General features: G+C 37.4%; 1 protein-coding gene and 1 long non-coding RNA gene across 20 annotated transcripts; one reads left to right on the forward strand and one right to left on the reverse strand.

Moving 5' to 3' along the window:
• The first annotated feature begins 132 nt into the window (after window positions 1-132).
• LOC100648673 (troponin T) lies at window positions 133-19,090 on the forward strand. Of its 19 annotated transcripts, none has more exons than XM_048406952.1 (15): window positions 1,201-1,248; window positions 3,024-3,069; window positions 4,827-4,857; window positions 6,659-6,679; window positions 9,410-9,427; window positions 13,583-13,613; window positions 13,720-13,824; window positions 14,355-14,451; window positions 14,559-14,595; window positions 14,704-14,809; window positions 14,920-15,138; window positions 15,373-15,465; window positions 15,560-15,640; window positions 16,032-16,110; window positions 18,226-19,090. In XM_048406952.1, exons 1-15 carry the CDS (start codon window positions 1,216-1,218, stop codon window positions 18,507-18,509), a joined length of 1,281 nt encoding a protein of 426 aa, XP_048262909.1. In that variant the 5' UTR covers window positions 1,201-1,215; the 3' UTR covers window positions 18,510-19,090. The 19 variants fall into 19 exon arrangements, with proteins under 19 accessions (XP_012164543.1, XP_048262916.1, XP_048262918.1 ...); XM_048406950.1 differs by lacking the exon at window positions 1,201-1,248 and adding an exon at window positions 2,114-2,179; XM_048406951.1 differs by lacking the exons at window positions 1,201-1,248; window positions 16,032-16,110 and adding exons at window positions 2,114-2,179; window positions 17,089-17,167.
• Window positions 18,686-21,639, reverse strand: LOC110119350. The gene is made up of 2 exons (XR_002307763.2): window positions 21,326-21,639; window positions 18,686-21,224 (listed from the first exon to the last, which is right to left on the reverse strand). It is a non-coding gene; the product is annotated as an uncharacterized LOC110119350 (long non-coding RNA).
• Window positions 21,640-23,265: the final 1,626 nt, after the last annotated feature.

The following is a 23,265-nucleotide window of genomic DNA, read 5'->3' on the forward strand; positions in this document are numbered from 1 at the left end:
GAAACGAAAGGGAGCGGATCTCGAGTCAGCCTCGCCGAGTAGGCATCGTTCCGAGCCTTGGTGCTGTCCAGGCTCTGATCGCAGGACTTCAGAGCCGCTCGAGCTGTCGCGGACTCCACATTCCACCGGCAAAAGCTCTTCCGTGCGTGCCTGTTGAGAAGCATCTCTTGCTCGGCTGGTGCCCCGAGGCGAACCCTCATACCACACGTCATACACACACACACATCTCCCACCCACCCACACAACATTGCCACACACATTCACACCGTTCGAGTGTAAGTTTCTAATAGCATCATTCTATTCTTTTTCTTCTCTTCGATATGTGCTTCATTATTTAACTTGGTTTGATTCAGTGACATAACGTATATCCGTATTTTGAGAATGTTTTCACTCGATCTTGGATCGCTCGTGTTTGCATGTCGATCTACGATCGATATGGATATTTCGAATCAGTGACCAGTTTGATCACCGATGCTTAGCATAAGTTTGGTTATAGTGATATTGTATGATCGACGTCGCTGACTAGAGAGGATTTCGTTGTCTTCGTTGCCGTTGCGTGGATCGATTTGATGTATCACGGGGGCAGGGAAAGCGAAAAATTGGACGGAACCGAGTGTGAAAGTGAAACGACCACGGGTAAAGATGAAACTGTTCGGATCCGGCGTGAGGACCAAACGCTTCGACGGTCAAATTTTCTGTCTGAAAACCATCGTGCAATGTTGAGCTTGACTGGATGTATAACGCAATAGATGGCTGATATAGACGATAAACAGCTGAAAGGATGGTCCCGAGGCTCTGTGTAAATTTATGTCGAATGACCAGAGATACAAGGCTCGCGAGAATTCACGAGCGAAAGCCGCGCGCAAGTGGTGTCTGACTATGCTGTGAGTTTATCTACTGAAGCTACTATTCGAAGATCAGACTTCTCGTTGACCTCGGGCAGAGTTTTCAAAGAGGAAACTCTCCGAGTGAGAATAATTGGACAAATTTCCGGCAGATATTCGAAACAACTATTACTGGAGAACTTGCCGAGTCTCCGTTGGAGTTTTAGTTTCACCTTCCGCTTGCCTTTCACGGTGTGCTTTTCCACGATGGGACAATTAATATGTGACTCGTTCGATCGTTTTCGAAATTGACTATCGGCAAATTGAAGATGTCTTCGTTGCTCCGTGAATATGATTTTAGTTTAATAAAATCGCAAAAGGAAAGCAAGGGATGTTGACGTTCGACGAGCGAACAAATAAAACCGTAAGCTACTTCATTTCCACAAATTTGTCAGAATGTTTACCACCGAATGGAGAGTTGAAACATCGAATCAGTTTTTCGACGATACCAACTTTTTTTTTGTAAATAATTCTCATCTTCTATAAAAATATTATATCCATAAATTTTCATAATTTCATACTTTTATATATGTATATAGCTCCTATACGATACGTGTATAGTTTTCTTTTATATGATTTCGTACGGATCAATCGGATAATCCTATACATCGAAATCCTAATATCTATCTTTAACGTAAATGCAAATCTCGTGTTTAAGTTTACAGATTAAGCGTTAAGAATTTGAGATTGGATAACGAGTAAGGGATGAAATTATTTCCCTTTCCTACAACGGCAGAACAAAGAGCACGAATATAGAATCGCGTTGGCTCCTTGATAACTCACCGCCTATAAATGTACGGCAAATATCCCGTTTCACGACATTCGATCGTGACGTGTGTAATTATATAATATTGTTTCCACTCCTACGCGTCAGCCATCGCGTGGCATTATGCATCGTAGCATGTAACGTCTAAACGCTATGCCGGGTAATTTGCGAAATTAGCGCTACGAAGCTGAGATATCATTTTAAAATATCCCTGCAATCGACTTGAACTTCGACGAATCAAGCCGTGCGTGATTCTTCGCGATCCTTCGCTCCGAGCGAAGAATTGAAAGAAAAATAGCCGTAAGCGAATTATCGGTACGAGCGACTGTAACTGGAAGTAGTATCAACAGAATAAAAGATATCAAAAAAGAAAAAAAAACAGGAAAGAAACGAGGAAAACTTTGTCAATGGGCCGAGGGAAGGAAAGAAAGAATGTCTTGGAGGTCGAAGCTTAATTTGTTCGCGAAGACAGGAAACGATGAGCGAGTTCGATGACGACAACGGCAACGAAGACGAGATCGAGCAGAAGGTGGAGGAACTTCCATAGAGAGCGAGGGAGGCAAACGGACGAGAAAAAGAGAAAGAAAAAAGAAAGAAAGAAAACGGGCGAGAGAAGAAGAAAAAGCCAATAAACGTAGGAAGAAAGAGGAATAGAGAGAAAAAGAGAGAGAGAGAGATAGAGAGAGAGAAGAGTAGAGTTGGTTTTCTAAAATTAGAGCGACGAGGAAGAGAAGGGGATGGCTCCTTATAGAGCTTGCGACGTCGAGCTTGCGGCCAGGGTTAGCAAACTGGCACTCTCTTTCTCGTCTCAGAATATCAGATTACCTTTGCAGCAGTGCATCGTCTCGCCCCTTCGACTTCTTCCTTTCTTTTCTAGCTTTCTCTTTCTCGCGGCAGCAAGGTTCGATTTATGCTCAACGTGTGCACCCTTCGTCTCTCGTCCATACCTTCTGTTTCTTTCCCTTTTTGCCACTTGGCTTGTTGTTTATTAAAAATTTGCTGTGAGAAGTGCGCCACGTATATCTGCCCTCCAGAGAACGGACGATCGAATCGCTGCGCGCCAACCGATCGGCCATTTTTTCCGAGAGACTTTCCGCCCGCGAGTGCATCCGCAATATTTTTCTTTCTTCGAGACACGAGACCGAATATTTTTTCCAAGCCTGTTAGTGGTAACCTCTCGAGAATACTTTTCGTAAATCCTTTAGTTGGGAAAAGATGGAACATTCAGATAGACGATTCGATCGTTTTTTTTCTCGGTTGGTGCAAAGAATTGTGATCGAAGATTAAGTAACTATGCGCTATGCGAGATATAACGAAGAAATTGTCGGATAAGGATGCGTTGTGTTAATCGGTGGTTTGTTTGCGTGTTGCAGTACCGTAACCACCAGCAAACATGTCTGACGACGAGGAGCAATACTCGTAAGTATTGAAAGCCGACGAGGAAATATTCTGAAAGATATTAAATCCAGTCCCTCGACATTCTTCGTCACGACTTGTGAATTTGATTCTGTGAACGAAGCAATCATTGAAAGAGAAGTAAGAGAATAAACGTCCACGATCGACAAATCGAAGATAAGTGGAAAGTTACGTAAGTACGATTCGTCGAACGTTGGTTAAAATTAGAGCAAAGGGCATCGTCGAAATGTCCGTGAAATCGGAAGTTCTTGAGTGACGGGGAATGCCGAGGATATCTTTTAGCTGAGGTGAACGTAACTTTAAGTTAAGAGATAGTACGATATATAGCCCATCGGAAGCGTCAGAGAAATATGTCGTCGATAGATCACGTACAGTCTTTCTTAGTGGCGATTTGCAGGGTCGAGAAAAAGTCACTGAATCCTAGTTACTTATGTTCTCGATGCAACTCAGAATCAATCAGGTTGCTACGAAAGTTGAGGATTTACCGAGATTCCCCCCCGCCCCCTCTCGATGTTGATCATTGTCACACAATGAACGGTACTCAACAAAACGAATTGCGTCCACGTAAGATGAAAAATCTCTCCGTGATTTGTGCCCTCGTATTATGTTTCCCCTGTTGTTTAATACGTTATTATCGATACGTACCTCGTCCAATTCTCACCCCCCAGAGTTTTGTTGTGAAAGTAAACCACCCTCCCCCCGCCCACGTGTCTTTGTGTTGAGCAAATCGTAATCGTTGCACGTCATCTCCTTGATTAAATTGCTCGCTAAAAATGTTTCCTTTGTACCATCTTCTGATTATATTTTACGATATATTCGTTGCCACTTAGGGTTTCAACAAATATAACGAATTTCTAAAAGTAAATAAATATTTTATTCTTAATATTATTCGTTCGTAATATCGAAAACGTAATCAATTATATTTAGAGAGCCATAATTAAAATGTTATTCGGATAAAGTTCGTTTCGTTGAAAAGTCAAGCAGAGAAGTTCCAAACTTCTGCATAGCAGTACTTATTGTTTAACGATATACTTCGATGTATAAATATTGAAATAACGCTAATGGAACTATCATACGGGAAACGAGGTCATGGTCGATGCAAACGAAACAGTTATCGTTTATTTTTAAAACGATGAAATTCAAACACAGTTCGCACCTAAAGATGAGTCGTCCGATCGAATCGAACTTTGGATCTGTATACAGTATGTTGAATAGACGTGTCCAAAAATGTCATGTTAAAATGTCTTCGCTTGCGAATCTCTTTGTGCCTCTGAATCTCGTTGCCCGATCTGAACTCGATAAATTTAATAGCAAAACTGTACAGAGAGTCAAGTATCACAGTGGTATAAACCAGTTGTTTGCTATTCTTTATAAAATACTTTCGTAAAGAGTGAGTTCTGAACTTATTCTTATAAAAGTTCGTTATATTTTTTGAAACACTTTCAAAAATGGAAATACACGATTCGACCGAAATTCTCGAAATTTTAATTCACATCACCGTGATAATTTTCAGCTCGTCGTGTAAACGTAAAAAATTTCACTTTAAGGATGAGCGAATTTCATTTTTAGCGAGCGATCGAGTTACAGCCCCATGAAAACGTCCATTTGCCCCGTAGACCCATAAAAATGTGCCCCTGTTGCCCGAAAGCCCGAGTTTTGTTTTAGTATTCTCTTTTTATTATTCATTTAATAGCCCCTTTGTACGCGTTTACCTGTACCCGGTGACTAACAAATACCATTTTCCATTTTCTGTTTTACAGCAGCGAGGAGGAGGTGGTCGAGGAAACGTAAGTGTTGCTGGTAATTCCTTAATCCCTCGAGATCGTTCCAAAAATACTTCTAACGTCCACGTTCTCTCATTTTCTCATTCCAGGAAGTAAGTTCCAGAGGCGTGTCCGCGTTTAGGTGTCTGCTACCACTGCGCAGTCACCAGGGAGTCGTAGTTGTCGTTTTCTGATCTCGATTTTAGATTTTAGGCTCCTTTAGCTGTGCAACGGATCATAACGAGCGTTGATCGTGCTCTAAACGTTAGATTCTTGCCAATTAGTCATCTTTTTTAGGTTTTTATGGTCTCTAGAGGGATCGTTCTTGACGGTTAATTCGAATGTAGTTAGCTTGATTAGTCAAAATTTGATTAAGATCGCGTCGTAAGATCGGTATCAAGACTTTGGAAGGTATGATCCTCTGTATTCGTTGATCAGTCGTTAAGTAATACAGTATAAAACATTGGAAATTGTTTATTAACAAGCAAGTAACGTTGTTTTAGTGATTTTTAATTTGAGTATATCTATAGTAATGTTATTGTTGGAAATTTATGTAACTTTCTGGCCATCGAAATATTAAACACCGCGTTTTCTCGTGAAACACGAAGCCAGTTAGAATTAGACCAGACGTGTTTCTTTTACAAAAATAGGACGGATGGTTTGGCGGTGCCATCTTGTTGCCTCGAATGTGAGTTTACACAACAGCAAAAAAGGGGAAACAATTTCTCGAACACCTCGGAGGCAATTGATCGTAATCGCAGTGTAAAATAATAGAAACGCGAAAGTTAACGATTTTCATATTCGTAAGGTTCGCCTAGCTATGAAATCGTACGATATTAAACGAAATATCGTTATTTGCGTCACATTCATTTAACTCTGCTCACACATCGATAAGTAAATAACAAAGGAACAAATTTCCACGTAGCATAAATTTTACAAAGAATTTTTGATCTTCGAGGAATTTCCAATCAGATTTTAGGCATCACGGAAGAGCAAAACTTTCGAAAGCATAATAGTCGTATCGAAAAATCACGTTCGTGCCTCAGAGCGATCTCTCTCGAACTATTGTTAAAATTAGAATCAGTCGTGCTTCTCTCGCGAAAATAGAGCAAACGAATGGCGCGGTATCTACGAACCTCGAATCGAATATTAAATCATCGATGTCGTTTTATGTTCTAACCGTTCAAGAATCTAGAGAATCTCGAGAAATTACGGTCCGTTTACAGTTTCGCGAGTGGAATTTTTCTTTCTCTGCCAGCGTCCATTTGTTTGCGCAACAACGAAACACGATTCAATGTTTTCTTCCCAGTGGCAATTTGTCTGAAGTAAAACAATTTCGAGTGGTATCGAAGAAAAATATTGAGTCGTTTCGAATGGAACGGTAGGATTGCCGAGAAATATCCTTTCGCGAGCTAGTTGAAACGAAACGCGGATGCATCTTCCGGAATCGCGTTATCCATTATTTTTAACGGGGCCGATATTTCTTGGCGATTCTTGTAACATTCACGTGCAATGAAAAGAGAACACGATCGAGGGGAAAGAATAATTACCAGTGTCCGATTTATCGACCTGTTAGTAGACTCCACTGTAGACACCTATCGATGCCATTATCTTTTGACTTTGGTTTATGATCTTCGTTTTTTCTCTCTGTTTTTCTGTTCGCAACTCTATCTATAACAATCCGCCCCTTCGACTGATATCTTCACAATACAATACACAAAAAAAAAAAATATATAAAAAAATTACCAACCGACCAATCAATCAAAACCGCCAATCACCATCGACCAAACGACCAACGCGGCGCGAATTGACAAATTGCAAAATCAAAGGCAGCCGGAGAGGAAGATCGAGTAAGTTTTCTTGAAAACAATTCTACGTTCGCCTTGTATCTTGTTCAGGCAGCTATTTTGGCAATGTTCACTTCTCTCGTTTTTTTCTTAGTCTCTTTTACTCTTTCTCTATTTACTTACTTTCTTTCTTCTCTATCTATCTCTCTCACTTTCATTTCTTCTATTTTCTTCTTTGTTAATCGTTTAACCGTTTATTGCTGTTGTTGTGGTTGTTGTCTTGTATCTCATACAAGTTTAGTATTGTATATCTGTCTGCTATCTCGCTCTTACATACATCTCTCTTTGTATAAATGTAACGTATTTTTTGTTTTTATTTTTCCACGTGGTACATCTTACTCTGCGCTGTAAGACACGATCAAGTCTGTTTTTTCTCTTTAGCTCTGTACCGTATTTTTATTCTCACGCTTTTTCTTGTCATCGGTGTACTTTTTTGTCCAACGAAACGTACATTCTGCCGCGAGATCATCATTTTCGCTTCCTTCGTTGTCAACGCGATCGACCTGATCTTTTTCCGCAAAAAGACACTCCTTTTTAAGCATTATTTGAGCATTTATCGTTAATCATTGGCTCTTTTTTGTTCGTACCTCTTTTCTGCCATTCAACAGCAAATTTTATCAAACAACGGACATGAATAATTTCCGCGAAGAATCCGATTTTTTTTCTCGTGATTTATAACAATCGTCTCTTCTGTCCTTCGGTCGTGCGTGTAATTCAAATACCATTTTAGCGCTCTTTTTATTATCCATCTCGCGACGGTTCTCTTTCTTTCTCCTTTTTCTTTTATTTTCTTTTTCTCCATACATTTTGTCAACCGTAGAATTTTTGCGTTTCTCATCTATCGAGACTTGATAACTCTACCGAGAAATCGTACGAATCGTTTTCTTTGCCGGTTAGATGGAATTTTCGAGTTAAACGTTAAAACGATTCGATGTCGTTGCTCGTACAGTGGCGGTGAAAAATGGCCTTTTCCACTTTAGCATCAGCGAAACGTACCGGTGTCGCTGTTGCTTTTTTATCACTTTTGCACTTAAAACTATTGTTCGTAAATCGCGATCCCGTGTACACGAGATATACTGTCTTGAGATATTTTTTTTTTCCTCAAAGGGAATCCGACTTTTGCGAGTACATTATCTCTTTTTTTTTCTTTTCCTTCTTTTTTATTGTTTTGATATTTTTCACTTTACTTTTTTACAGTATTTGTCTTCCGATTGTCAGTATGTTCTTTTTAGGGACATCGTGAACGTAATTATCGGTGAATTTATGGTCGAGAAGCGAAATGGAAACGACAGAGACAAACCTCGTTTTTTAATCTCTCTTTGCCTATTCGACCTCATTTTTCTCTGTTATTTGGTCCGTCCACTATCTTCTATTATCTTTGATGCTGTGTCGCTGTTGTTGTGTCGATGGTTGAACGAGTACATATGTCTATTACGCCGCTATTTTGTTCTGTTTGATACACGTCTCAGAGATTTTAGTTAGCGTGATTTTTTGGTCGTTACGAATGATACACACATTTACACCGTATACGAATGCTTGAAAAGTGAACAATTTTCCAATCGATGGCTATGGCGATTAAAATTCTACTTTCGAAAGTATATCTTTGAAAATTAACACTCTACTATTCTGAAGCCTACGATAACCAAATAATCTGTTAAAATTAACGTACGGTGTGACCTGTTCAAGCAGATATATTCTTATTTTCTGTTATCTTTGTCTAAGATTAAAATAACCAAGATAACCGGCTAGTGTGTTAAAAGTAATTGCAAAACGATATTAAGCTATATATTATTTGATTTCTTTTATATTTGTTTCAATTTTAACGTTCGTGATACCAATATAATTCTCTTCTCAATGATAAATACGACTTAAATTAAGCGCAACTAAAAGTTCAGATATTTCGAATGAGCTTCGTGACATCAATACGATATTTCTTTTAATGATAAATACGATCCATCTATCCGCCCTCGTTGTCAATTCGAAGAGTTCCATATTTATAGAATTATTTATTCAACGGTCAAAAGGTTCGACGATTTTCCGCTGTTTCTTGAACGTTATTAACATCCAATCAAGCGTTTCATTTTTCAAGCAAGATCGAAGGCAGAATAAATCGCCCATCACGCCTTTACCACACCTAACTTGTTCTTGTTTTTTCTGCGTATTACGTCTGTCGCATAATTGTCGTTTTGTTATCGCATTCTGGTCTGTGGAAAAAGGCTTTTTACGAAAAGAAAAAAAAAACCTATGCGCGCGTAGCTTTTCCAAAGCACGAGTACACGTATGTATGACAAAATCGTTCGAACGAAAGAGACGGTAGGCTGCCTGTTCTCCTGTTTTACGTTGTCTGCGAAAAAGTCGATAAGAACACGCTCGTGAGACACGCGAAGGTTCGCGCTTCGTTGTCTTCGCCAGCGAACGCGAAACTTTCCTACGAATACTGTCGTAAAGAAAAAGAAGGAACCGAGGAGAATAAAAGCGGGTGGAACGCGGCAGACTGTCGTCAATTTTAACAACGCCGTTCTTCGACCGATCGGCTCTCAGGACTTTAATCGAACCGGGAACGTATAAGATAACAGAAAAAAAGATAAAAAAAGAACGAGTAAGAGAAAGAAGCAATAAGCCAAGCGGAATGTAGTTTGCGCGGGCTTCCGCCAGTCCCAAAGTAACCCGTCTGCAAAGAAACCCGAAAGACTGCGATTGTTATTAATGTGCCTTTCCTTTCTTTTTTTGTAGGGGTAGGGCGTCCCAAAAGTAAGTTGAATCTCGAAGGTTGTTTATTACACGTCAATAATACTTTCTTTGTTCTTCGGCCGCTCTCACAAATATCCCCAAGTCCGCGCTTCTTTTCGAATTTTTGGCGGGAACGAGACGAACAAACGGTACGGTTCATCGTATCATCTGAATTTTCTACTCTTACAAATCTATCTGTTCCAAGTATTGATATATAATTCGCAATCTTTCCTCATATAGTGATTTATACGATAGAAAATTTATAACGAAGGAAAGTTATAGTGTTCGAGCGAATCTTTCGAACGAACGATTCGACGAGCTTAAAAGCTGACCAATTTTTCTACAGGTGACTGTGATGATTAAAATCTTACCTTGGAAAGTATATTTCTTAAATTTTACACTCTACTGTTCGATACTGTGATAACATTGTATGTATATGTAAGGAAAATTGAAAAAATTTTATTGGATATTTTTATCGCGTTAAGATATTTTCAAAGATATTTGTAAACGATTGAGTATTTTCGCTACAGGTTTTTGACCGTTCAAGCTAATTAAAGGTGGTTGTCTATACGTTCACACGAACATTTACTGGTATACGAATCGTTTCGGTGAAAATTTTTATCGTGTTAAATGAAAGAACGTTTAAAGGTTTTTGTAGATAGTTGGTTGTTTTCGCTGGAGGTTCTTGACCATTCGAAACAACTAAAAGCAATCTTGTCCACGTAAATATGTACGGGCGATTTAACGTTGTTTAATCGAAAAGTTTTAAGGCTTTTGACCGTATTATGCGATGGCAGTTGCATAAGGGGTGCGCGCAACTAATATAACTTGCGTCGGTTGGACGATTGCCAAACGTTTCATAAATATGTGTACGATAACGTAATGCGGTTTATTCTTATACCAAAGCTGTGGTGTCCGTTCGAAATGTTTCACGTTCCACTGTGATGTAATGTAATTAACGAACAAACAGTTCGGTGGAAGAATACAGCCATTGTCAGCTTTGATATTTATTTCATGCCAAGAATCGGTATTAATACTTCGAGTATGATTTATTCTGAAACATCGTTTGGTATCTCTCTATCGCCATCTAACGCGCCTTTAAAATTTATCATTCTGTTCAAATTTCTATTATTACACTACAATGTTACTGTTATTATTGCATTGTAACAAACACTTTATTTAGTTTGTAATCAATCGAACGCATTACCCGCGGTAAATGTAAATTTCATTAATGGTAATTTGAGTTCTGAAGTTAAATCTAAAGAATAATATTCTCGGATTATCGGAAAATTTGTTTTTTCTTTTCAGAATGCGTGTTCAACGTTCACCATATTTTCTTTTTGTGCAGCTTGAAACTATAAATTCCTTTTGTTTTATTTGTCTTTTATTTGTTTCCTCCGTTCGAACCCTCGTGTTATACGTTTCGTATGTTCTCTTTTGTCGCAACAGCTGTTTGATACCCATTGGAAATTCGATAAAAAAAAAATAACTGTTAACTCTGTGTAATAATATGTATACGTAATGTGTCTCGATCCCGCCAAGAAGAAGATAAATATGGTCTAATAATTCGTGATCAGTGCTCGAAGCAACCAACCCCCGCCCCCAAGCTCATGTTTCTCTCTGTCTGTCTATCTATCTGTCTCTTTTACCCCCTTCTCGTGTTTTTTCTTTTTGTCTCTCTATATTCTTGATTAATCACGAATTAACGGCTCTGTATATAATCACCGTGTGTCTGTTACACGCGTACACCTACATATGTGTATACGATACATACGTGTCCACGAGTCCACGAAAACCGATCTTTTTACCCGTTCATCTCGTTAAAACTTCTACCCACTTTGATGTCGTGTTTTTTGTCTCCTACGTTTCCAAAGGAGTCGTGTTTTTTTGGTTTCTGTCACTTTGGTGATCACCCAGTCTTCCCATCTTTGTCACGTTCTGTTAATTATGTTCGACTTTGCGCCATAATCAATCGACCCGCAGCAATTGTCGCAGAAAGATCGGCCAAATTAGTCGAGGGTCGCTGAATTTTTGTGAATCGTTATGATGGATGCAAAAGGCCGAATATTTCAAGTAATTTGCCGAGCAGTTTCATAATATCGTTGTGCAACATTCGTGTTACATTGCCAACGATGTTAAACGTTGTTTATTATATTGTGGTTTTCACTTGAGAATAAAACTGACCCAGAGCAACTTTTGGAATCGGTCCCACTCGGTCATTTTCATTTTTCAAAGTACTCGCGTTGAATATGATAATATTCGATAACATTAAAATATTTATTGTATTATATGAATTATTAGAGACTAGTATTTTTGTATTTCCCCTGATTGAAAATAGCTGAGATCGGAATTATTTCACAAACATTCAGCAACTCTTCTACATGACACGATCGTCGAGACTTCATTTTTCATGTATGTAAATTGGCCAGCACCTCGGCTTTCGACTGTGGCTTTTTAAGGCGTTGTGGATAATAATTGATAATAAGAATGACGACAGCGATGACGCTGATAACGGCGGCGACTGTGCGTGTTGCTTGCATTTGAGTTGGGAAAGAAGAAGAAAATGTCTGACGAGAAGAAGAGTGAATGCTAGATCTCCAATTCTCTCCCAATTATCCTTTATCATCGTCTTTGTGATATATTATGAGAAATCGTTTTATTCGATAAAATGATACATACACTTTTATCGTACAATTATTATTTACACTTGTGATTATTACTTTAATTTTTATTGTTCGTTTTTATTATTTCGATTATTTAATTTTATTTTTATTTTGATTATATTTTGTCAGGAAACATTATCGTATTAATATTACCATCTCAAGGTATATAAATTATTTTTCGAAAGAAACTCGAAGCTCTAATTGGCGGATAGAAATTTTGTATTTGTAATTTTAATTTCAATAGGAATATTCTTGTCCCGATCGTACGCTGTTCAGATCTGTCAAAATTTTCTCTTCGAACCTGCTAAATTGCTTTCTGTATAAATGCTTAATCGCTTGGTCTCGAACGGCTTTTGAATTACTGTTTCCAGCTAAAAGAACTAAACTCGAACCGATATACAAATATCCCATGTGTCTCTTCCATCATCGAGATCCAAAAATCCACAAGCCGTCTATTTTCCGCAACGGCGGAATCATCTTTATAATTAGAGATTCTTCCCTTATTTTAAAGTTATCCTGGACCCGATCCACGTGATGTAATTTGACCAACGATATCGTGTCTGCACATATTCGAGAATACCTTGAATTTTGAAATGCCTCCAAATACTCGTTAAGACGACTCCTTAGTATTTTTCGTTTTTGATATTTTTACTATCGCTCAACGTACATGATTTATATTGAAATAATTAGAAAATAAAAGCAGCGAGAAACAATTCAGTTTGGTAGCGCAGATTGACCAAAATGCCTCGATGCTTATGAATTGTAATTTGAATATCAGACATTAGACGTTTTTTACTTTCTACTTTAGTAATTTTCCTTGCGTTAAAGACGAATGATTCTCGAAGTCTTTTCTGAGTTTTTGTGCAAGCGTAAAATCTTATTCTCGCGAGCCCCGAAACAAAATTTAAATTCAAGTGACCGCATAATTCTAGCTAAAACCTTCCATCAATTTTCCAATATCCTGTTCCGTGGGAGTCTAATGGATTCTCTGGCAACAAACTCGTCGGTTTCCCTCAACCCTCGTAAACTTATTAACATCTCTCTCTTTCTCTTTCTCTCTCTTTTTCTAAAACTACACTTCACTTTCTTACATCGTGCACCTAATTCTCTTTTATTTGTCCATATGCTTAAACAGAAACTTTTCAATTTTCTCTTCTGTCTGTCCGTCCATTCGCCCGTCTGTGTCCGTTTGTGTGTGCGTCTGTCTGTTTGTCTGGTTGTTACGTGCGTGTGACGAGAAAAAACTAAAAGGAAAAGAATAAAAAAAAAAAAAAAAAGAAAAAAAAATAGAAAGAAAAGAAAAAAGCAGGAAAAAGACAAAAACATGAAAATAAGCTAAAAAAAGAAAGAAAATTATTCGCCACGAGAGAGAATGGATGAAGTGTAATAAATAATAGAAAGTGGAACGTGAGAGTGGCGTATCGGAGTTCTGGAAGATCTTACGAGATCTCTCAGAGGACGAGCGACAGGAACTAAAGAAAGTTACTTTTGTTTTCGCTCCGGCCTACATCAGGGAGTCTGGGGAGAATATCGAGTTTATGAAGGTGAGGAGAAGATCTGGGATCTGTCCCCGAGATCTCGTAGATACGATATATCGGGGAGATTTAGTATCGGCACGTATTTACATTCTGTCGTTTCCCGTTTACACAGAGGCAAGAACAGAAAAGGAGCGACCTAGACGAACAGCTTAAGGAATACATCGCAGAATGGCGGAAACAGAGAGCCAAGGAGGAGGAAGAACTGAAGAGATTGAAGGTTCGTATTCATAAAACAACCTTAGATTTCCTTCGTTGTCACTTTCTAGACATATAGTAGTAGACCATCACCATATACAATGTCTGTGCATATATTGTATGTGTTACACAAAACGTTTCGAAAGTTCTTCAACACTGTGACAACGAGACACGATTATCATAATTGTCAAACGAATTTGGCATTGGCGAAATTTTAAAGCAATCTGGAAATGTATAAAGAAGTTATAAGATATTTACTCTAAAAACATATATAAAATAGTAATAGTAAAAAATTAGTATACATCGTAATAAGTGTTAATAATGGTTTCATTACATATTAAGGTATATTAATACTACAGATAAATGACTGTTTCAATACTTAGCTTACGTACATTTTCATACTTGTTTCAAACTTTACCAATGCACAAATAATATATACATGTGCGTAAAGCCTACAAGTATTTGAATACATTCGTACGCTACTGTAGTATATTTTCTGTTACGTTTCCATGAATCTATATTATTCATTGCTTCCTTTCGTGTTGTTCGCAGGAGAAGCAAGCGAAGCGCAAGATTACTCGCGCGGACGAGGAGAAGAGATTGGCTCAGAAAAAGAAGGAGGAGGAAGAACGTCGCCAACGTGAAATCGGTGGGTTTATTCTATTCTTTTCCGTTCTTTTCCTGTTTCGATATTGTTTCGGGAGATTACCCGATTTTCTTTCTGGAGATTTTGCTGATGTTTTCTTAAACTTACAGAGGAAAAGAAGCAACGCGATATTGAGGAAAAGAGAAAGTACGTGTTTGCCTTCACCAAATCTTATATATATATATATATATATCTAACTAATATAGTAAGACAAATAATGTCCAACATATAAAAAAATACAACCTTTTTATCCAGACGTTTGGAAGAATCAGAAAAGAAACGTCAGGCTATGATGCAAGCGATGAAAGATCAAGCGAACAAGAAGGGCCCCAACTTTACCATCACTAGGAAAGATCTAGCAGTTCGTATCGTTCCCACGAAGAAATTTGAAATTTTGAAATACATATATCGTGCGATAGCATAAGATCATATAGTTGGAATGTTATTAATATATTTTTCTGTTCGATAAAGGGTAACCTTACGTCGGCGCAACTGGAACGCAACAAGACGAAAGAACAGCTGGAAGAGGAAAAGAAGATTTCGCTGAGCATTCGCATCAAACCCTTGGAAATCGATGGTATGTCCATTGAGAAGCTCCGGTTCAAGGCTACCGAACTCTGGGATACCATTGTCAAGCTGGAGACCGAGAAATATGATCTTGAAGAGCGACAGAAACGCCAGGACTATGACGTGAGTGAAAATACATGAATATGTAGCAACTGTAAAAGATAGTACTAGGGGATAGTACTAGAAGGGAGGTTCTTAGTGTTTGTGGTCGGTTATGTTAAACAAAACGTCATCGTTCGCTGATGATCCTCTCCTTTGGGTGCTGATCCCACAAATACATTCTGCATACATGTATATTACGTACATTTATGTTTGTAAGCATCGGAATGTTTTGAATAATTGTCTGTTTGCTCTTAGCTTAAAGAATTAAAGGAACGTCAGAAGCAGCAACTGAGGCACAAGGCTTTGAAGAAAGGTCTTGATCCCGAAGCCCTCACCGGCAAGTACCCCGTAAGTAGCACGTTTAAACGATATAAAAAGATAAAATATAATACGTTTTCGCAATGAAATCCTTTAATACTGTACAATTATTTTCCTTACGTAGCCTAAGATCCAAGTGGCCTCCAAATACGAACGTCGAGTGGATACCAGGTCTTATGACGATAAGAAGAAGCTCTTCGAGGGTGTAAGTATATTTCCCATAGATTCGATCAGTCGCTGATTCTTCGAATATTCAGCTGACCCAGATATGCGATAAAATAAATTTTACCCGATTTGAGATCTCAAGATCTAATAATAACAGTGATCGGAGAAAATGGGAAAGGCATGCTATCTGAAGAAATATTATTATGAGTACAAAATTGAAACCTATATGTATATAAATGTTTCGGAGTAAGATTATTAAGAAAAGAGATTTTATCACAGTGATATATGGTCAAAGACGTAGTAAAATAAATAATAAGAGATACGATATCACGAGGGATAAAGAAGAAGCGACACAGCTCGTTAAAAAAGTAGTCGTAGAAAGATAATAGTTGAAAAAAGATGATCACAGAAGAATGTCAATTGAATCGCAGGGCTATGACACGCTTCTAGCGGAGTACAACGAGAAACTATGGAAACAGAAAACAGAACAGTTCATGAAGCGTAACAAAAGTGAGTCCTATCGAGCTCTCTGTCAGTGTACTACCCCTTTTGCTTGCGTTGCTGGTTGTACCCCTAGCCCTTTGCCCCCTCTTCGTTTGCCTTAGGACCGTTGAAATGATCGTGATTCTAATTCGTGTTGGACTCCATTTAATAAATAGTAGATTTAGACTATAGAGATCGTTGGAAGTGTTGTTATGCTCTTGTTGTTTCGTTCCATAAAGTAAAGTACTCACATTTCATCCTTCATTGATCGTAATTCATCGCATCTCCCCATAATTTATTATTGAAACAAGCATGGATATGACGATCACGAACGGAAGAACTTATACCACGAGTCTTAGAATAAGTGTCAATCATAAGATCACATAGCGACAAGATGTTTACGACAGATGCAAATTATGTATCCATCATCTTGATTGTCTCGTGGATGTCCCGTATACAGGAAGAACATTTGTCAAGAAATCTTTCATTTAGAAAACCGAATACGAAACACATCGAATGCGAAGCGAAAGACTCTACGCTTCAAGTTCTATTTTTTTACGCTTCTAAAGCAAAGAATACAATTACTTTAAATACAAACTTCAGTCATGCTCAGAATCTTATCACATCGACATGTTTCTATCAAACATTCTTCGTGGCTTGACATTTTAGTAGAGTGACTAATTAAAAATCTGTGTAAGAGAATATAAGAATTTGTACCACGTAATTAATGCAAGCTAATGGATGGTTAATATGTATGTAATTCTTTTGGAATCGTAAATGTACTCGTTTAACTTAAACATCCGACATGTACATATATGTATATACAAAAAGCAGGTTCCAGCGTAATACTAGGGTTCGTTGACTTGTCCTGCTAGTTATCAAGCCCCAAGCTCATTTATAAGGAGAATTTATACAGCAATATTTTGAAAACCGAGGAAAGAGACCAGGCGAGTGCCCCGTGTGACGATGTATCCTAGCATGCCACTTTGTCCCTTAATGTTGCAGGGCCTGACCGAACAGCAGAAGGAGTCCATAGAGAAGCAGTGGGCTCAACAGAAGGAACAATTCCTTGGTCGTCAGAAGAGTATGTATGCTAGCTTCATCTTCGAGCAAACGCAACACCTCATTTGTTAGAAATGTATATTTTTTTATATTTTCAAACTTGAGCTTCATAATCTGTGGGAAAGACATTTTTGAGTACTGTTTTGGTTATTTTTATATAGTTGAAGATATTCACTGCTAATTATTAAATTAGAATTATATTCTAGAATAACCATTTTTAATTTCCTATCTGTTTTCTGTACCTTATTAAGAATATTTTTTATAAAGGAGGAGTGAGATCACACATTAAGTGGTTAAAGTATCTGAAAAAAGATTTCTTTAAAGACTGGGTTTCCAATTTCTAGATGGAAATATTAAATATTTTGGAATATTTATTTTTAATATATTTTTTTTACTTTATGAAGAATGTTTCTTTTGTAAACGAGGGAAGGGGTTGTCAAGGTCAGAGGCTATCTAGTTATCATAAAAAGAGATCGTGACTTAAAAAAGGTGGAAAAATATTGGTTTCAAAAAGGAAGACTATTGGCTATAGAATTCGAATAGGAAAGAATATCATAGATCTACGTATATTTCGCGTGTTTCAAATAATTTGTGTATCAACTGTTCAAACGAAAATATACTAATGGAAAAAGCACTTTGCTATCTTTTACCTGTTTATTATGTTATGTATCTCGGTGTGCGTTTGCTCGAGTCATGGGTCTTGAAACCTGACCAGCCACAGTATTTTCTAAAAACTAGGGCAGACTGCAACGGCCATAGAGTGAAGTATATTTTGCCAACGTTGAAGAACCTTGCTCGATGAAAAGCGAGAAGAACCTTTCAGAAAATTGAAAGCATGTGCCTGTACATTTAATTCTTTGTTTATTTTCCGTGGAAAACGTAACTTTCTACGACTTTAGAATCTTATTCTTCATTCTTATAATACTCTCCATCTTTTTTCTAAACATATCCTTATGTGCAAGACAATTTCCAACAAATCTTCTCTGTCATCGATCGAGATATATTTTTAAAAATTACCAACACGAATTAAAATATCATCGATTATATAACGGACATATCTTATGTTCTTCTTTGAAACAGCGAAATTGCCGAAGTGGTTCGGCGAGAGGCCAGGCAAGAAACCAGGAGACCCCGAATCTCCAGAAGGCGAAGAAGACGTGAAGGCTGCGGCTGAAGACGAAGAGCTTGAGGAACCACAATTCGAAGAAGAAGAAGAGGAGGAGGAGGAAGAGGAGGAGGAAGAAGAAGAGGAAGAGAAGAAGGAGGGTGAGGGTGAAGGCGAGGAAGAGGAGGAAGAAGAAGAAGAGGAGGAGGAAGAAGAAGAGGAAGAGGAAGAGGAGGAGGAGGAGGAAGAGGAAGAATAGACGCCTCTTTCCAAAGATCAGCAACACCTAACCAAAGATTTAATCGATCGATCACCAAGAAATATCGAAACATCCTACGAACCATTGAAATATAATAGTCGTGGCTACAGTAGAGACAACAATGGCGAACCATTTTCCCAGAATCTCGTTGTTATAGGTAGCTTTTTGTTTTGAGCTTTTATTGCGACATCGGAGTAATCGTACGAAGACGGTTCAAGAAAGAAAGACGAACGGTCTACACGTTATATTTTTCCGTGAAAAAATCTAACCTATAACGGTGAGAATTCCGGTGAGATAAAACACGCTGTTACTACCTCTCGGCTGTTCTACCACTACTACTTCTATTACTATTACTCTACTACTTCTATTACTACTACAATTATTATTATTATATTGTACAAAAAATACACGCACACACATTATCAAAATAAAAAAAGAAGAGGTTTATCGTGTACGATTTCCGCGAGGAAACTTTCCTACCCCAGGAGAAGACCTTGATTTGTTACGCACACTGACACTTGTAATCACGATTGTAAATTAAGAGGCCTATGGAAAAAACTGTTCCGAATTCAAGACTTCAATAGTGTTTTTATTATTTAACTCTTTATTATTCAAGACATTAACACATTGATTATTACTGGATTTTTTTCTTACTTTTGCTGGCAAATTTTATTAGCAATAAATTCGGAAATTACGAAAAAGAATGTAGCAAAATACATAGTGTGCAATCTGTGTGGTTCGCGAAGGCAAAGAAATTTCCCCTTTAAAGTTCCTACTACTTACATATGTGCATCGTGGGAGTCAAAAAACTTTCGTCCGCGCCCTTGCATTCCACTAACCTTGCTTCCTGTCTCGTAGAGAAATACGGATACGGATGAGATTAATGGCTTAATCATGAAAATTATCATAATGCCAGTTTTTCTTCTCTTGATCTTCTTTCACCGTTCTTAGTTGACCTTTTCTTCGAGTATTCCTTTATTACGAGTACAAGCGTTTTTGATGAATATAATTATTAGCACATATACACTGCCGATAATTCACATTGTTTTTATTGATGACACTCGTACTTTATCGATAGCGCGTTGTTTTGTTTGTCAATAACATATCAACATATGAGTAAAACAGAAATATATTAATCGATTTATGACCCTATGATAAACACGTATCCGACAATCGTCATGGAGCTTCGGATTCGCGCCAAAACTTATAAACAGGTATAAAACGCTCAAGTGCTGCCAACAAACGCCCTTAAAATAAACAATACGGAATCTGCGTGTAATGATAGTTGTCGTGCGAATTTTGGTACGCCACGAAGTTCGGGCTTCAAAAGAAATATTTGGATATATTATATGAGAACTCAAGCTGAGAAAAGTATCAAATAATTGTTTCTATAATTTGGAAATTGTTTACATTTAACTATGTGTCAACAAATTGATTCAAGATACAAAAACATTCTGAAAATGAATCATTTTGGAGATCTATTTTGAGGTAATTTGCTAGTTTGTTTTATATTTTTGTGAAAAAGCGTATTCGCTTTGTAAATCAACCGAAAACTAATAATTATAATAGTCCTCTTGGTTTAATAAACATGGATTATGTTGCTCATAAACATGGCTTTTAATGAAGATATACTCATTGACATTTGATTTTGTTAACGTTGATTATGAAATTGATTAATAAATTTGCTAATTTGTTACTATGTATGTATTATCGACCCAATAGTTCTCATATCATAGTTCAGTGCAATTACTTCAGTGAAACTACAAAATTGGCGATCGTCGTTCGTCGACAGGAAATCATGCAAATTTACATGTTAGGACCGCAGTTCGTTAAAATTCAAGACAGACTTCAGTGACGGTACAATGACGCAAAACGTAAGAGGTAGAGCAAACGAGAGACCATTGTCTGTTTCTCTTCTTCTCACGTACATACTTCCGTTGATGTGTTCTATCTCTCTTTCTTGCTTTCGTTCATCTCACTCTAGTTTACTCAGCCGATAGTGATGGGAACGATACAATTTCAAACAAACTACACCTATACTACAGAATTGATTTTTCAAGCTACTTGCTTTATACTTGATATTTCATTTTCATTTTTTATATTTATTATAATCGTACAATTATCATAATTTTTCAACAAAATAAAATTGGCGCTATGTACAGTTGTTCCACCTGGTGGACGAAAGAGTATCACTCCCATCGCTAGTGGATCGCAACTATTTATAATGGTAGCCGTTGGCTTCAGTCTCGTGTTTCTTCTCTCCTTTACGCTCATTCTTTCTCTGTTTCACACCGTCGTCTCTATTCCTTTTTCTCTCTTTTTCTCTCTTTCAGTCTACAGAGTGGTTCTTATTCTTTGTTAATAGTGTCTCCAAGCATTCGTTCGAACCAGACTACGTTTGTCTCTGCTCTCCTACCTGAGAGGACCGAAATAGAGTAGCGGCAAGACCCCGACACTACCGACGCGACGCTACAATTTCATCGTGGACCGAACAATAAACAATAACACGACGACCCGTGTCACGAGTTCGGGATAGCGACTACCGCGACCTGTTGCCGGCTGCCAAAAAGATCCCGCTGGATGTCGCGCGTGTGTTAGTGAGATCGTGAAATGTTCGTTTCGGAGTGTTTGACCGCGGGAACGGGGAATTGTGTGTCATGGCGGTGATCGTTCTGCAGAGCAGCCACGTTCGTGTACACATGGCTACAATGTTGGCTATCAAGGAAAAAAAGAAAGGAAGAATGAGGAGCTGACTACGACGCGGCTTGGCCACTAGAAAACCACTCTCGATGAGGTAAGTATAAAATAATACGTACGATATATGAACGGATTTCTTTGGCAAATGACAAGTGACAGATACTTCAGTTTGGACACAATTACGTATTACCTTCGTGTGTTGTCTGCACCACGTTCGACGAGTATTTGAAGATTCGTTTCGTTAAGATAGAAACCGACGCCTCGTGCTAGAGCCGGAACTCGACGGAAATTGACGATTTCTGTCGAGGAACGACCGAGGACGCGCTTCGTGGTGGTTCGTGTTAATTCGCGATTTCCCGATAGCCGGGGCAACACGCGATAAGAACGATTACGAAATTGGGCATACTGAAACGTGAGAATAATTGGTAGCGTGATGAGGATAGTATATGCGAATAAGGATATATGAGGGGAATTAGGATTTTCTTATTGGCGAACTTTCACTTGGATGCTCAGAGATTAAAAATGTCAACATGCGTAGGGCGATGACTTTTTATCATTCTTGAATGTTTTGGATCATTTTTAGACGAATGATACTTTATGAAAAATGTTACGAACAGGTTTAAAACCTGTTAAACTAGGGACACAAAATAATGTATTTATCATTATGACCATGACTTTATCTTTACATTCACCTTTCCCTTTTATAATGTCAGACATAGAGCATATATTGCAACAGTTATCTTGCGTAGTATCGTTTTATAATATTTTTCTTTTTACGTAAATTTGTTCAATCTTTGACATGTATCGGAAAGAGTCAAATTAATACTTTGTATCTTACTATGATACATTATTATTTTTTGTTTTCGTTAACATCTTGTAATTTATTTCAGATCATGTTATGTAATAGACAACTGAATTTATCTATTTATCATTTATCTATTTAAAGTCACATACATCTTATAGCTACAAGTACATAATGACTACATTATAACACGCAGTTACTGATATTCAAATTTGTTAGTTTTAAAAATTACTCAGACATTAGCGTCTAATTGGAGTTATTGTGGTATAATTGTTTTGAGAAACGATTTTAATATTTTCCATACTGTAAGTGGTACATTTATTATACGTAATTGTTATTTGCAGACTCTCACGTAGCATCTGGTAAATAACTCTAAGAGCTTGCATAGTAATAACGAAATCGCGTCTTTATTTCAAGTAATTATTTCGGCTTAAAAGCCACTTCTGTAAGCCGGTTTATAATGAATCTCATTATTACTCATTATCAAAATATTAGAAGCATCATGAATTCTAGAAATATCGAAGAAAAGTGCTTTAATATTCATTGATGAGACATATGACGAGCAATTATCAAGGATGGTCGATAAATTATAAACTACAACTTTACACGAATAAAGCTTCATTTTCATTTCCTACAAATTTCAAGCAATTTCAAGCAATTTCAAGCAATTAGAAGCAAATTCATTTGCATTTTTATTCATGATGTTAAAATACTCTTAAGCAAAAATTTTTAAGTATTCTTTCACGAATATTTTTGTTTCTTCTCCAAGTTTATGTATTAAAGGATAGTTTTGTTTCTTTTTATTCGTATTATGTTCCTTTCTTTAATGGAGATGAAAATATCCTTCTGTGAACTGCAGTACGTGAATTTGTATCAAAGCTCGTGTTATTCTGTCTTTCGAACTGAGGTTGAGATGGAAGCTTTTATCGTAGATTATTCTTTACAATATTCTTATATTCTCAATTTTCGTATTCAGCTTCTTTGTATTTCACGTTGCTTCATACTATTCCATTCTTCGAATTTTTCAATCTAGGAGAGAGCATAACGAACGTTAATAGAGACTGCTTAAATTATATTTTACGAACAATTTCTTCTCCTTTCTCACATTAGAAAGCGAATTTTGAAGGATAAAATATCTTTAATCTTTTTGTCATTATACTTAAGTTAATAGTAAAATTAATCATATTCCATTAAAACTTGGTAAGAACTACTATTACATTTATAATATAAATTATTTTTATTCAAACATTAAAAAGC

Source organism: Bombus terrestris, chromosome 6, assembly GCF_910591885.1.
Source record: "Bombus terrestris chromosome 6, iyBomTerr1.2, whole genome shotgun sequence".
Classification (NCBI taxonomy): domain Eukaryota; kingdom Metazoa; phylum Arthropoda; class Insecta; order Hymenoptera; family Apidae; genus Bombus; species Bombus terrestris.